Below are 15,719 nucleotides of genomic sequence, written 5' to 3' on the forward strand. Positions count from 1 at the left end.
CAAGGCCCTTTACACCATTCCCTCAAGGTAATCTTTTTTTTACATCTCAACCCGACTAAGCCCGTGCTCTCTCAGGTTTTAGAGGATAGCAAGGTGGAGCAGCTTGCTTCATCCATCGGCCAAGACCCAAGCTGACGCTTTTGGGTTACGTCTTACCTCTTTTCCTTCTCCTCCCTTTGGCTCTCTCAAATCACCAGTGAGCTCTACATATGGAGATGAGAGGTTCAGGAAACCTATACTCAAGGATCTGACCAGACCATGCAGGTGATAGGGCTGCACAGTGCTCATGGGCAGAGCGCCAAGAGGAGATGCTAATCCCCACAACACCTGTCCCCTAGGCTCGTTTTCTCTATGATCAAGCTGGGGGTTACTGTTGGCCAGGGACTTCTGGAGGCTGTCCTCATTGGTCCTGTAGCAGACATGATGCACACTCAGGAAAGCATACCACCTTTTATGCAGAATGGGGAGTTTTTATATTCAAATTGAGGACCTGAGGCACCCCAGGTGGGGGACAGGCGTCACAGGTAGACTTTGCCATAGCACTCATCAGATAGCACGATCAAAATACAGAGGGTACGCACCCAGTTAGCTCAGCGTACAGACGCAGTAAAGGAAGTGGTCTTTACAACGTTCCTCCAGGTCTTTACATCTCCAACTTCATTCCCCTTCTACAAGACTGATCTTCCCATCGCGCCATCTCCCATTTCAAAACCTCAACCTCTGCGTAACGGTTACCGGATGACGCTCTGCCTGCCTGACCACTTTGGAGAATGCTGGCTATGTGTCCTGCCTGGGTCAAAGTCACAACCACCGTTCAAGGCCTCACCGATTAATTTATCAGACTATTTCACCTCTCTTGCTCTAAGGCAAACATTACCACTATCATATCTCTCCCACCTCTCTCTCCTTGCTAGGGCATATAGCTTTGACTCCTCAGGGCACACTTTGTGGCCACACTTTGTGGGCACACTAGATCCTGCAGACCTCGATAATGCCTTAACCCTTGACGCCACCACCCAGCCCCTATGCCCAAGTGTTCACAATGATTCAATTCTCCATGGCACTCAGGTCTACGACTGCCTACTCACTGAGTGATCTGGGACTTGTGCCCTGATGTTCCTCTCTCTAAAGCCTAGAGGTGGTACCTGGTGAGGGACATTTGCCAGTTCCATCACAGGGTTTGTAGCAGCAAGGCATAACAAACGAGCAGCTCGGAGCCTGTATTTCCTTGCAATTCTGGGTGTAACTGCTGGTGCTTCCGCTGGCACAACAGGACTGACCACTTCTCGGTTTCCCTTGAAGTTCATTCAGGATCTCCAATGAGTGGCTCAGATCATCACTGTCCAGGGTAAATAGACTCCACACCGGACGCTGCAGTGCTACAAAATCAGCAAGGGTTAAGGTTTGCTAACGGCAAAGAGAGGTGGCCTTTCTCTCTTCTTAGGGGTGGAATGTTGCTTTTATATCAGGCAGTCAGGCATGGCAAAAGATAGGATCCCACCACTCCAGATGAATCTCCCAAAATGGAGACAACAGCTTGATGCCCCTGGCCATTAACATCCACTGACGGTTGACACTCTGGTATGGACCCTTCCTGTCTCCTCTTTCCCAATCCTACAATCACACCCTGTCTCATACACCTCTTGTCTAGGTTTTTTCAACAACAGATCCAAACAATGTCTAATCAGACTTGTACTCCGTTGTTATCACAGGACTACTGGCCCTTAGTTCTAAAGCTGGAGGCCTGCAACTCCTGATGGTGCCCTGACAGAGAAGATAGAACACACTCTACAGACCAAAGGTCCACACAGCAGTGGGAGGATGGGACCTGTACGCGGACACTCAGCACGAAGTAGTCTAATGATTACATCGCCAGCTTTCCCAAGCCCTGACTGTTCATCCATAGTAAACAAAGTGTGTGTGTGTGTGTGTGTGTGTGTGTGTGTGTGTGTTAACTGTTCACACCACTCACGTGGCAAGAAAGGCTTTCCCTGCCATGGGCTCCTTTGTAAACTTTGCACACTTTGTAAACTCTCAAGGCTGGAAAGTGGCCAGACCATCACCTGAGAAGCCACAGCACCCATTCCCCCCCCCCCCAGACTTCCCTAACAGTCATAACAGACAGTTCTAGCCTCTGTAACTGTCACAAATGTCATCTCTAGCACCTCAACAGGACCCTCTCTGGATTATGCTAATTTTAGATGAAAAGCCTGAACAGAAAAACCCACCAAATCCCTGAGCACCCCCAAGCTCAGGACTTGAACTCCCACCAATTCTCACCCTGAAATCTCTACCCCTAGAAAGCTCCAACCACTAAGGGATCCTATATAAAGGCAGTGTCTGCTCAGTTCCCTGCTGTCTGCTCCCTGGAGCAGAGGCACCATTTCTGGATTCATCCTTCCATACCCTAAACCCTCCCAATAAATCTGTTAGGAGATTTGCTGCCTAGTGTGACTCCCTCATTGGAAGAAGCCAAGAGGCAATGAAAAGAAGGGAAGAAGGAAGAAGAGGAGCAGGGCTGAGGCTCCTGAGTCCATAGTTCAGCTGGGCTTATTCTCCTCTGGGAGCCGCAAAGTCTCTGCTGAGGAGGATTCTCTAAGACCTGTGTGGTTCCTGGGTCCCTTGCCCGTGTCAGGCAGGATAGCCTTCCATTGATATACCTTCTCTCAGAGCTGTGCGGTTCTGGGCTTTCAAGTACTAGAACACCATTTGAGTAGGAAGGGCAACAACAGCAACAACACACAGTGACCATCACACAGTGGCCATCACACAGTGACCATCACACAGTGGCCATCACAGAGTGACAGTCACACAGTGTCCATCACACAGTGACCACGACCCAGTGATCATTGCAGAGTGGCCATCACACAGTGGCCATCACACAGTGGCCATCACAGGTGGTCATCACGGAGTGATCATCATACAGTGTCCATCGCACAGTGACAATCACACAGGGACCATTACACAATGACCATCACACAGTGACCACTACACAGTCAGGATCGCACATTGTCCATCACACAGTCAGCATCATACAGTGACCATCACAAAGTGGCCACCACACAGTGGCCATCATATAGTGACCATCACACAGTGGTTATCAAACAGTGGCCTCACACAGTGGTCATCACACAGTAACCATCACAGAGTGGCCATTACAGAGTGACTGTCATCCAGCATCCATCACACAGTGACCATCATACAGTGACCATGTCACAGTGACAATCATTTAGTGATCATCGAACAGTGTCCATCACACAGCGTCCATCACACGGTGGCAATCACAAAGTGACGATTACACAGTGTCTATCACAAAATGTCTATCCCACAGTGACCATCACACAGTGACCATCACACAGTGACTATCACACAACGTCCATCACAGAGTGACCATCAACAGTGGCCATTGCACAGTGGCCATCAAAAAGTGGTCATCACACAGTGACCATCGCATTGAGTTCATCACACAGTGACCATCATACAGCGTCCATCACAGAGTGACCATTGCATAGTAGCCATCACACAGTGGTCGTCACACAGTGACCATCAATCACCATCCCACAGAGTCCAGCACACAGCGACAACCAGCACTGTCTGCTACAGTAGTGGACAGTGATGAACAGTGGTGGACAACAGTAGTGGACAACAGCAATGGACAGTAGTGGACAGCGGTGGACAACAGTAGTGGACAACAGTAGTGCACAGTAGTGGGTGGTAGTGGACAGTGGTGGTGAGTGGTGGACACAGTGGTGGAAAGCATTGGACAGTAGTGGACAGTGGTGGACAACAGTAGTGGACAGTGGTGGAAGGTAGTGGACAACAGTAGTGGACAGTTCTGTTCAAAAGCAGTGGACAACAGTAGTGGACAGTAGTGGACAGTGGTGGACAACAGTGGTGGACAACAGTAGTGGACAGTGGTGGACAGTGGTGGACAACAGTGGTGGACAACAGTAGTGGACAGTGGTGGACCACAGCAGTGAACAGCAGTAGAGAGTAGTGGACAGTGGTGGACAACAGTAGTGGACAGTAATGGAGATTAGTACAACAGTAGTGGACAACAGTGGACAGTGGTGGACAACAGTGGTGGACAGTAATGGACAGTAGTGGACATTAATGGAAAGTGGTGAACGACAGTAGTGGACAGTGATGGTCAGTAGTGGACAACACTGGTGGGCAACATTGGTGGACAACAGTAGTGGACAGTAGTGGACAGTGGTGGACAACAGTAGTGCACAGTAGTGGATGGTAGTGGACAGTGGTGGTGAGTGGTGGACACAGTGGTGGAAAGCATTGGACAGTAGTGGACAGTGGTGGACAGTGGTGGTGGACAACAGTAGTGGACAGTGTTTGACAACAGTAATGGATAGTGGCCATCACACAGTGGCCATTACACTGTGACCATCACACAGCATCCATCACAAAGTGACCATCACACAGTGACTGTCATACAGTGACAATCACACAGCGTCCATCACACAGTGTCCATCCCACAGTGTACATCCCAGTGACCATCACATTGTGTCCATCACTGTCCACCACACAGTGGTCATCACAGAGTGACCATCATACAGTATCCATCACACAATGACCATCACACAGGGCCATCTCACAGTGACCATCACACAGTGTCTATCCCACAGTGTCCATCACACAGTAACCATCACAGTGTCCATCACACAGTGTCCATTACACAGTGTCCATCACACAGTGAACATCACACAGTGACCATCACACAGTGTCTATCCCACAGTGTCCATCACACTCTGTGTGTGTGTGTGTGTGTGTGTGTTTAATTTGGGGGAGAAGTTTCCAAGGCAAAGGACAGATATGAAGGTCGGGAGATGAGTGGGATTGGGGTTCTTGATGTGAAACAAAGAATCAACAAAAAGCTAAAAAAGAATTCAAGGATGTCAGCCTACTCCTTTTCTCTGATATAAAGTCTCCATTTGTGACTATTCAAAGAATTTCTATTTATGAATACACATGGATTCTTTTTTTTTTTTTTTTTTTTTTTTGGTTCTTTTTTTCGGAGCTGGGGACCGAACCCAGGGCCTTGCGCTTCCTAGGCAAGCGCTCTACCACTGAGCTAAATCCCCAGCCCCATACACATGGATTCTTAACCCTCCCCTAAATCAGAAATTTCAGCCCTCCTAATCCTGTGACACTTTAATACAGTTCATCATGCTATGGTGACACCAAACTACAAAATTATTTATGCGACTTCATAACTAATTTTTCTACTGTTATGAATTACAATGTAAATATATGATATGCAGGATATCTAATATGTGACCCAGTGAAAGGGTCATTCAATCCCCCAAGGAGTTGTGAACCACTGGTCTAAATGATTAAGAATTTTCCTCAAATCACTAGTTAGCTGTATACAGCTTCTTGCCCCAAGCCATCGATGAGATCAATGCTTGGATCTGTTTCCTGAGGATCTCACAACTATATCCTACTTGAGGTCTCTTTGGACTTGGCATGGCTGTCAGCCTGTACACAGTACCCTCTGGGTGGGTGATGGGACAGCCACTTCCCTTGGCTTTGTATTGATTCTTTCCTTTACGTCTTCACACTGCCCAGCAAGGAAGAAGGTCAACTCTACACATCTACTAGCAAACCTGTCAGGGTTCTAACAAAAGCTGCTACATTTTTTCCCTTGCATACCTCTGAATGAGTCATAGAAAAAAGAATGGCAGTAGGCAGAAGGGAGGTGTGAACGGTCACTGCGATTGTCCACTTGGCTGAGCTGCAAGGCAGTATGGAGACCAATAGAGCTTGCCTTCAGTTGTATCTGAGTTTCTGGAGAAGGCTCGGGGAGGCCTCTGACTTGATGGCTCATTGACTTTATTGAATGAATAAAATTCTGAATATTCCATTGGGAAATTTACAACAGACAGTGGGTCACTGAGAGCACACCACCAAACACCACATCTTGGCTATGTCCCCTTCCTCTTACCCCTTGTTGTTTCTTGACTGCCCACGTGGTAGGCAGCATTCATTTGCCATGCCTGCCCCGTGAGCTTGACCACAGAACACACCTTGATTCCACTGGCTTTGACTACACTCATTTCCGTGAATCTGCAGTAGTCCCTGATTATTTACCTCAGTTATGGGTTCATAAAAATCACTGTGACAATCAAGGGAAAGACTTTTCTATCCCCACAAACTTGACACCCTGTGGTTAACTTTTCAGGCTCCTGTGCCTTTTCTAAACCCAAGGCAACGACCCAATGCTCTATAGAGTTCATACTTTCTCCATTTCAATAGTTTATTTCCTAACAGGAATCACGGATGTAATAGTCTGTTACACTCAGCTCTGCTTTGACTAAGCACGTGTCACGGACAGCCGTCTGCCATGCTGTGTGCAGTTCTTTCTTCCCTTTACGGGCTGAGGAGTCACAGATCATCGTGAGGACCTCCTAGTCTCTCACGCAGGTCAGGACACCCTCAAAAAGCCTGAAGCGAATGCTGTGCCTGTGCAGGGGAGCAGCTGCAGGCACAATCTTTGTTGCCTGTCACTTGTGTTCGTCAGTGACAGACCTGGTCACAGTGGCTGCTCCTCCACACTCTCCTCCCTTTCTGCCCATCCCTTCTGTCCCTTTCAGGGGCCTCTCCTCATCTCTGAGCTTCTCCTGGTCTCTCTCCACAGCCTTTGTTCTTGCTAAGAGCACTTTCAAGAGGTAGGTTACTACATCACATGATTTAATTTTAAGTTCTTTTTTTTTTTTTTTTTTGGTTCTTTTTTTTCCGGAGCTGGGGACCGAACCCAGGGCCTTGCGCTTCCTAGGTAAGCGCTCTACCACTGAGCTAAATCCCCAGCCCCAATTTTAAGTTCTTTTAAAAGGTATCTGTTTTGACAACATCCAACCACTTACGAGAATACTTTCCCCACCCATACAGTAATGTTGCATCTAGAAGACGTCACATAGGCAGTCCCGATTCTCTTTTTTAATTTTTTTTTTTTTCGGAGCTGGGGACCGAACTCAGGGCCTTGCGCTTGCTAGGCAAACGCTCTACCACTGAGCTAATTCCCGACCCCGGCAGTCTCGATTCTCCCCCAACACCCACCGTGGCTGCTGTATCCTCTTCTTTGTAAAGGAAGGTAGGTGTGCTCCCAGGTGGCAGAACTATGGAGGTAAAGTGACCCTGGACTGGAACCTGTCTGGGGACTGGACACCTAAAGTGGTTATTCATACAAAGGACTGTAGTATAGAAGTTTTCAGGACATGAGAGCCTTCAAGAGTTCATTGACAAAGGCACAGGGTTTCACAAAAACAATGTCCCAAAGGGCCAGGCTGAGAGGTTCTGGAGGGAGTATAGGGGTTCAAGGTTCAGTAAGGGGTGGAGCCTGGTGATAGCTCTTGGGTTGGTCACTGGAGAGATGCTGAAGAGCTGGCACAGGGTTCACTAGTGTTCACACATGGGCTCACCAGGAGAACTAGGGTTCACTAGTGTTCACACATGGGCCCACCAGGAGAACTAGGGTTCACTAGTGTTCACACATGGGTTCAACAGGAGAGGGGACTCGATGAACTTGGACACTGAGGTGCAAGCTGCTAGGTAGCTCTAGGTGTAGGGAGCTTTCTTCCCCAGTTCATCCAGGAGGCCATCCTGTCCCTGCATGTGCACCACAGAAGAGGCTGACTCCACACCATGCTCTCACTTAGTCACATACCCAGCCCAAAGGGAGGACAGATGGACTATGGAAGAGTCTTTCTCTAATGGACAAGACCTAGACACCTCACAGGTCATCCCTTAGTCTCCATTTGCCAGAACATGGGAAGGAGGCCACCTGAGCTGCCATGATGCAGGGGACACTGTGCACTGTAGTGCAGTCTCAGGGGAGCCTCAGCCGTCAGAAGTGCAACAAGGAGGAGGAAAAGGCCCACGTGGAAATCTCAAATGTTCCTCTTAAAGCACAATAAAGAAGATGATTTTTGAAAGAGGAGATGTTAAAAATTGGGAGGGAATTATCACCTGACAGTTAATAATCCAGAAAATATGATATTACTTGCAGAAAGCACACAAAGCATGTCTGGGTCAGCGCTCACAAATTTATTCTTCAGAAATCATGAATCAAGTGTAGCCGTTTTCCTGTCCATCTCGGCAGATCTCATCCAATTACAGCAGATTTTAAACATCGATAGTCATTAAAGCTTATGATTTTCCCAGGAGTCTGGTAGCAGAGAGAGGAACTCACCAGTCATATCCTGTCACTCTCCTTCCATAGCATCCATGGTGACATGTAGGGCTTGTGATGACTGGACAGTTGGTATTCCCAGCATCCTCTCTGTCTAGTCTTGAGCATTTCACCCACAGGACCCACAACCAAGAACAGGAAATGATGTTCACAGTCAGAGTCTGATTGTTAGGACTCCCCAGCATGGGAGCTTGGTTTAGTTGGGAAGTTGGGAGGCTGATGGACCTAAGAGCTGGAGTCTGGTTGGAGGTCATGAGACTGTCCCATTTGTGTTCTGACTTCCTGTAGCTTAGTGTGCCCTCTCCCTTTGGCAGGAACTGCCTTAAAAGGGATACAGTCGGGGGCTCCCATGTGTTCATGGCTCTGTCCAGCACACTCCCTCCCAGTCCTCTGAGCTGCACTGAAGAGGAAGAGGTCACTGAGTCAGGCTGTCGTGAACCTGGTTGAGCTCCTGCAGCTTCTGCTCCAGGTCCTGAGCCTGCTGTCGCAGCTCTGCAGCAGACACTGACTTAGCTCCCTCATGCAAATGCTTTGAGTCTTCCACAAGCCTGACTACATCCATCAGGAGGAAAAGACCTGCAGTGGTTGCACCCATGATCCGGGCTTCTTTGGTCATTGCCAGAGCTGTACCTCCAAAGGCTTTCTGTACCTGTCTAGTCTTTCGGGCAGATATTTTCCCTGTGGTCATGAGACGCTTGGCATTAGTTGTTAGGCGAGGGTTGGCTTTGGTCAGTTTGATGGCTTGAATGCTAGTCTTGATGTTTTTCAGGTCCTTGAAGGAATTCGTGGATACGGAAAGAAGTCTGGGGCCACTCTGCTCCAAAACTTCTTTCATGCCGTTCATCGTGACTTTGTTGGTTAGCACTAGCTTGCTGGCTTCAGCTTCAGCAGACGCCAGGCTTACCTTCTCCACAATGATTGTGGAAACACTAGTCACAGCTGCTGCTGCTCCCAGCCCCATGCCAGTGGCTGACAGTGCCAGACTGACTCCTGCTGTCACAGGTGCCAGAGCCAGGCCAAGGATTGTGAGGACTCCAGACACAGCACTGCTGGAGCTGGCCACCACCTGTGAGATGGTGCAGTCCCTGTGCACCTTGTCAACCTTGTCTGCCAGGGCGTGGAGCTTCTTGATGCGCTCTTCGAGCTCCTGCCTCACCTGAGGATAAGCCTCCAAGAACCTTTCCTTGTCATTTTGGAGTTGGTCTTCATCTTCTGTATCAGAGTCAGCTGCATTCCCACCAAGGGCCTCCTTCAAGGCATCTTCCTCTTTCCTGTAACGGGAGAGCTGAGCTGAGTGAGGCTGAGCTGAGTGAGGAAGACAGCTTGTAAAGTAAGATCTGTGCTGTGGAAACCACAGAGCATTCACGCTGAAGCACAGAATGTTACAACTCTATAAGCTCTTCCTTACCATGATGCACATGCTCGACAAGCCATGCCATTCTTAGTTCCTAAGGACCAATGAATTCAAAACCATCTATAATTGACCTTTAATTTTTTGTCTTATGTATATGAGTGCTTCCTGCATTGTGCCTGGGTACCATATTCACCAGTGGGGCCCATGGAGGACAGAGGAAGGAAGGCATCGGATTCCTAAGACTGGAGTTCCAACAGTTCTGAGCCATTGTGAGGGGGCTGGGCACTGACTGACTCAGTCATCTGGAAAAGCAGGCTGTGCTCCTCATCGCTGAGCTGCCTCTCTAGGGTGCCCTCCAGCACACCCTGTTATTGCTAAACATTCAATAAAGGAGCCTTCCCCTCAAGGTCAGTGTCATCACTACCAAAGTACTTCTCTCTAGGAACTCAATACAAAGAGAGAGAAGTTAGAGGAAAAAAAATAATCCTTTCATTTAGGGAACGTTAGTGTTCACTGAAGAGTTCACTTCCCTCAAGAATAGCAGTCTCTGGACCTCAGCTTCTGAGACCTGCCCTGTGTATCCTACAATGCCCTGCTGGTCAGGAGTGCCCATGTTTGCTTGGAGTCCTGGACTGTGAGACTCTGCAAATTGCACATCCTTAAGAAAGCAATTTTATAGGACATTCTTATATAGGACATTCTTATATAGGACATTCTTATATAGGACATTCTTTGAGGCCTGAGGTCTTTTTGCCCTGTAGTGGTGTGTATTCTTGAGCTGGTGGAGAAGCTCACAGTGATCCATCCACTCAAAACACAGCATATAGATTTCCCTCCCAGCTCTGACTGGAGATAAAGAAACACGAGGGGTTGGGGATTTAGCTCAGTGGTAGAGCACTTGCCTAGGAAGCGCAAGGCCCTGGGTTCGGTCCCCAGCTCCGAAAAAAAGAACCAAAAAAAAAAAAAAGAAACACGAGTGGATTCCGTGATTCCGTACTCATGTGGGGGATTCCCATTCACAACATGAGCTCCCATCCCCAAGGCATCTCACTGTGCCTCTGTAAGAATTTAAGTAACAGGCAAAATTGAGAATTCAAAAACACGTAGGTTCCTAAGCCCCCCCACCCCCCAAAGAATTCTCAGCCTGAGAAAGGTGAGGTGTGGTGAGGATTTTTGCTGTCACTTCTGACCCCAGACCCCAGAGGAAGGAGACACGGAAGGTACTGACTTCCTTGGTGGAAAAAGACCCAGATCACTCATGGGGATGGTGTATTTGATGAAGGCCCAGCAAACTTCTGGACACTGAAGCTTAGATTGACAAGATGTTTGTTCTTTGGAAAAACTTTGTGTCTTCTAAACTTCTTTCCCAGTATGGATGGGCCTTGGCTTCCCATGACTTTCTTGTGCATCTTGCACTTGTCCTGCCAAGGCTTGGCAGGAATCAGAAGTCAGGTTGTGCGAACACCCTACCTTTGATGCTTAACCTCCACCAGGTTCTCATGTCTGGTCTTTAGGGAGGGGCGTTGGCCTTGGCTTTCCTCAGGAGGAACCCCATGAGGTCAGCTTCACAATGGCCCCTCTCTGCTCTCTACTACCTGTCACTCTGCTCCTCTGTGGTAAGTCTCCAGCTGAACGGATATCCAGAATTGTTCTGTCTCTTTGTCTTAGAGCTGTAGTCCTGAACAGTGTCCGTCTACCTGTGTTAATGTGTGTCAGAATAACTGTTCTTTCCCATGGGAGCTTTCTTGGTGTGTGACACTCCATGTGACCTCTCACATGAGGCACTGTGTCCTGAGGACAACAGAAGATTCTGCTTAAAGCCCTTCAAGGGACCTGAGGATGTGGCTAGGCTGGTGAGGTGTTTGTCACACAGACAGCAGGACCCGAGTTCAGTCTTCCAGAGGCCACATAGGAAAGCCAGGAGCTGGGCCTGGGCTTGTCATCCCCATGTGGGGACACAGAGTCAGGAAAGTCCTCGTGCTTTCTGTCACCCAGTCTAGTGACAACAATGAGTTCCAGGTAAAGAAAGGCACTGTTATTGTCCTTCATTCAGATTGTATGGTTCTCTTGCAGAAAAAGTGAGTTCCGGTCCCAGCACCCACACTTGGTAGCTCAGCTGTAGGGGATCTGCTGTCCTCTCTGGGCTTTGATGTACTATGTACTTGCTGGTACTATGGGTCAGGGAGCTCACACACACCCTTGCTTACTGTATGTTCTTAAATTCTCCTTCTCCAAATACAGTCACCAGGGTTAGGGACGCAACTCAGTCACTAACATGGGTGACATCATTCAAATAAGTCTGGTGGCAGGTGCTCAGACACACACTTAACCAGTTCCATTTAAACTCCTATGCACTGTATTCTAACCCTGTTCTTTTCCATTCACATCTAGGGAGAAAAAGGCCTCACTGAGTCTTTGCCTGAGTACCTCTCTTTCTTGCCCTGAAGGTCTCTTTGGAGTTTGTCTCCTTCTTCTCCATCAGAATCTTCAAAGATCTCAGCAAGAGCTTCTTGCAAGGCATCTTCCTCTTCCCTGTAATAGGGGAGACTGACTGATATAGGAAGACTGCTTGTAACATAAACTCAGCCACATGCAAAACACACACATGCACACATGCACACACGCACACACATGCACTCACATGTACAGAAACACACTAAAAAACTTTGAAAAGCTAACTTTTGATGAACACCTACTGCGTGCAGGCTGCCTACTGTGTGCTGGCCATATGCTGGACTCCCCACATGTGTTATCTTATTATTCTCACAGTGCCAGTCAATGGTGACCAAATAAAGGAGAAGGTAATAAACTAACTTCTCATGGTCACAGGAACGGCAATGGCAGGAATAATTTTGTTCCCTGTGGCTGCTGCCATCTTCCCTGGCAGAGAACATGGAGAGGGGAATATTTGCTAAGAAGAGACACCCTGAACCCTGAGTACTTGGTCTGTCTGGGGAGAGTATTCCTGCCTAGAAAAAGCCAACCAGGCCTGAACTCTGCTACTGCAGGCGTCCCTCAGGGAGGTGACCTGGACAAACCAACTCCTTCCACAAAATGTTTCCAGGATTCCTCTTCAGTCAGCAGGAGCTGCAGGTCCTCTAGGCTCCTCGTATCCAGGAGGTAGAAAAACACAGTCTCAAGGAAGCATTTCTCCTCTAGATGGGAAGGAAATGTACATGGTTAGAGGACTATGCACAAGAGTTTGAATGGATCAAGGACAAAGTCACATTTGGGTCTGGAGAATGCCTCAGGCTGGAGCAGGTTGCCCTGCCTCCACAAGGACTGTGACACCCTGGGCTCAGCTGATAGGAAGCCACCTTGAGAGGGGTAGGGCTGCCTCTATTTTCCTTCCCTCCCTCCCCCCCTCTCTCCTCCTGGCTTCCATTTTTCAGGCTGGGTATTGAGGAGGTGATCCTGGGAATTTACTCAAGACAAAGTGTGGAAGGGAGCTGCTCTGACCCTGGACTGGGGAACTCTCTCTGCTCCCCTCAGGTCTCTCATCTGTATCTTTGACTCCCCAGCAGGAGTTCAGCGCAGAGGCTCTGGCACTCACAAGCTGTGTAGAACAAGACTGCTTACCTGGGGTGCCCATGACAGCTGCTAGGTCTAGGAGTCAGGCAGAGGACTTGACAGGTGTTCCTTCAGCTCACCAGGGTCCAGGCTACAGGAGGAAAAGGCACCCTGTGAGATAGAATGGGGACAGCTTAGTGATCAGGGATCTGGGACGCACAGTTCTTTCAACAGTGACTGCCAAGGACCAAAGAACTTGACCCACAGTTTTTTTGTTTCCCTGGGCTCTGTCACTGCTATTTAATGACGTTGGTCTTGTGATCCCAGCCCTGCTGCTCTCTCCCCAGCAAGGCAGAGGAATACTGTCCTATTGGGGACTGCTGTTCTGTTGGGGACACTGGAGAAGGCATCAGGTGAGAACACAGCCGTGGAGAAAGGACTGACTCTCAGAAAGAGATGGGGAGGAATGTTCTGGTGGCCTCTGCAGGCGGAAACTGTGTTTATTACACAGTTACTTTGAATTTGTTACATTGTTACTTTGAATACTTACTCTCTCAGTCACTGTTTCATTGTTGGGAAGAGACACCATGGCCAAGGCAGGGCATATACAGAAAGCATTTAACTGAGGCTTGCTTACAGTTACAGAGGTTTAGCCCATTTATGGTCATGGTGGGGAGCATGGGGTCAGACAGGGTGTTAGGGAAGTTGAGGTTGTACATCCAGATCCACAGGCAGCAGGAAGAGAGAGAAAAGCTCAAAGTCCACCTCTAGTGACACACTCCAACAAGACCACATGCCCTAATTCCTCCCAAGTATCACCACACCCTAACGACCAAGCATCCAATATATTAGCCTGTGGTGGCCTTTCCTAGCCAAGCCACAACCCTTACTCTCCATGATGCTCTTGACTCCTTACTCATACAAAGTGAAGTCCTTACACACAATGGATGTGACTTTTCAGTATTGATAGAGTGAGGCCTTGAATCTGGGACTTTCTAATCCACATCCACTTTCTGATGAGCAAACTCCACCATCTAAAAACACACTGCACTCCCTCCTGTTCATATTACATGTGTGCATTGTAGCATGCCTATGTTATAAATGGTTCTTCTGTATCCACAGCACTGCCTTGTACCAAGTATCAGGTCCTCAGTTTAGCAAGTTCACTGGGGTCCTCTGTGGCTTCCAAGGACCACACCCTCCTTGCTTCCATGATATCCTTGTCCCATCAGGCCCTGGAGTCCTGCCTGGTCTCTGCGCTGCTGGGTGCTGCCTTCGACTCCTGGACCTCATGATTTTCCTAATCACATGCCAACACTACTGCAGAGAATGTTCTCATTCCTGTCAGTGCCTGCATTTGAGATTATTTCTTTATGATGTTTGTAGAAGTTGATGACTGGATTAAAGAACGGTCACATCTAAACCCAGGCCACGTGTGTGTGTGGGGGGGCTCATTCCTTCATTCTCATCAGTGCTCAGTAGATTTTGCAGAGGGGTGGACCTCATAAAAAGAGAAACAGAAACTACAATGAGACTGCCTTGGGAGCCGAGGATGAAGGAAAACGAACATTCTTAGCAGTATCTGGAGAAGACAGCAGCTCCTCCTCCCGGGACCTGACCTAGTTTGAGCATGAATGTAGTTGTTGCTATGGTGAGAGCTGGTGACTCATGCTCAGGACTGTGCAACACCCTTCTGATAGTTTCCTTTTCTTGCCAAAGCTCTCCAAGTGTTCTTGTAGCCTTGTCTCGCTTCACACGCAGTGTGTAGCCTAAGAGAACTTGAACTCCTTATCTCAGGTCTGCACCACCCACAAGTCAGGGTAGCAGGTGTATTTTCTCCCACCCATCATCTTGCTCGAGCTTTCCCATACTCACTCACCTGAAGTCAAAAGGCGATAGAAAGAGAATCTTTCAAAAAACAGAAGAACCGGTCAGAGTCTGAGACATGGCATGTATTCTGAAGTCCCCTCCCCAAAGGGAAACCAAGGTCAGCTTCTAAAGCCCAGCCTCCTGTTCAATACTGCTAACAGGGACTTGGGACTTTAAGGGACAGGGAGGGAGTCATAACTGACAAAAACAAAATCACATAAATACAGAGATGCATTTTAAAGCTAACTTAGTGGCCAAAGAACTTACATTTCAGGACACTGTCTATTGATCCCATCCTAGGGGCTCATCTCTGCTGTAGCTGTCGGGTTGTGGAAGTGTGGAGCTTTATAGGAGAGTCAACCCAGCCAGGACTGTAGGATGCCCAGGTGGGGCCACACATCCACATGCTCGGCAGGCAGCAGAGTGAGCAGAGGAAACCTCCTGCCAGGGTGTGAGGGGTAGCTCAGACTAGCTAGCTGTAAGGCCATAGTGAGGTAGGAGGAACTGACCATCTGTATTCATCAGGGTTCTATAGAGCAACAGGGCTTATATAAAGACTCTATGTATACAGAATCACTAATATAGATTCATTAATTAGAATGACTCACAGGCTGTGGTTTAGCTAGTCCAACAAAGGCTGCCTATGAACGGAAGGTTGGAGACTCCAGGAGCTGCTCAGTCCACAAGGCTGGATGTCTCAGTTGGTTTTCAGTACACTCTGGAGTCCTAGTGCCTGTGTAGAAACAGACTCGCTAGTGAGGCGAAGGCAAGCATGCAAAGAGC

General features: G+C 48.4%; 1 protein-coding gene across 1 annotated transcript; it reads right to left on the minus strand.

Annotated features, from left to right (window-relative positions):
• Positions 1-8,037: 8,037 nt before the first annotated feature.
• On the minus strand, positions 8,038-15,719 carry LOC133667826 (Uncharacterized). The gene is made up of 5 exons (NM_001426887.1): positions 15,545-15,719; positions 13,137-13,238; positions 12,586-12,712; positions 11,985-12,089; positions 8,038-9,474 (listed from the first exon to the last, which is right to left on the minus strand). The coding sequence occupies exons 2-5, from the start codon at positions 13,147-13,149 to the stop codon at positions 8,619-8,621; spliced, it is 1,101 nt and encodes a 366-aa protein (NP_001413816.1). The 5' UTR covers positions 13,150-13,238; positions 15,545-15,719; the 3' UTR covers positions 8,038-8,618.

Source organism: Rattus norvegicus, chromosome 7, assembly GCF_036323735.1.
Source record: "Rattus norvegicus strain BN/NHsdMcwi chromosome 7, GRCr8, whole genome shotgun sequence".
NCBI lineage: Eukaryota > Metazoa > Chordata > Mammalia > Rodentia > Muridae > Rattus > Rattus norvegicus.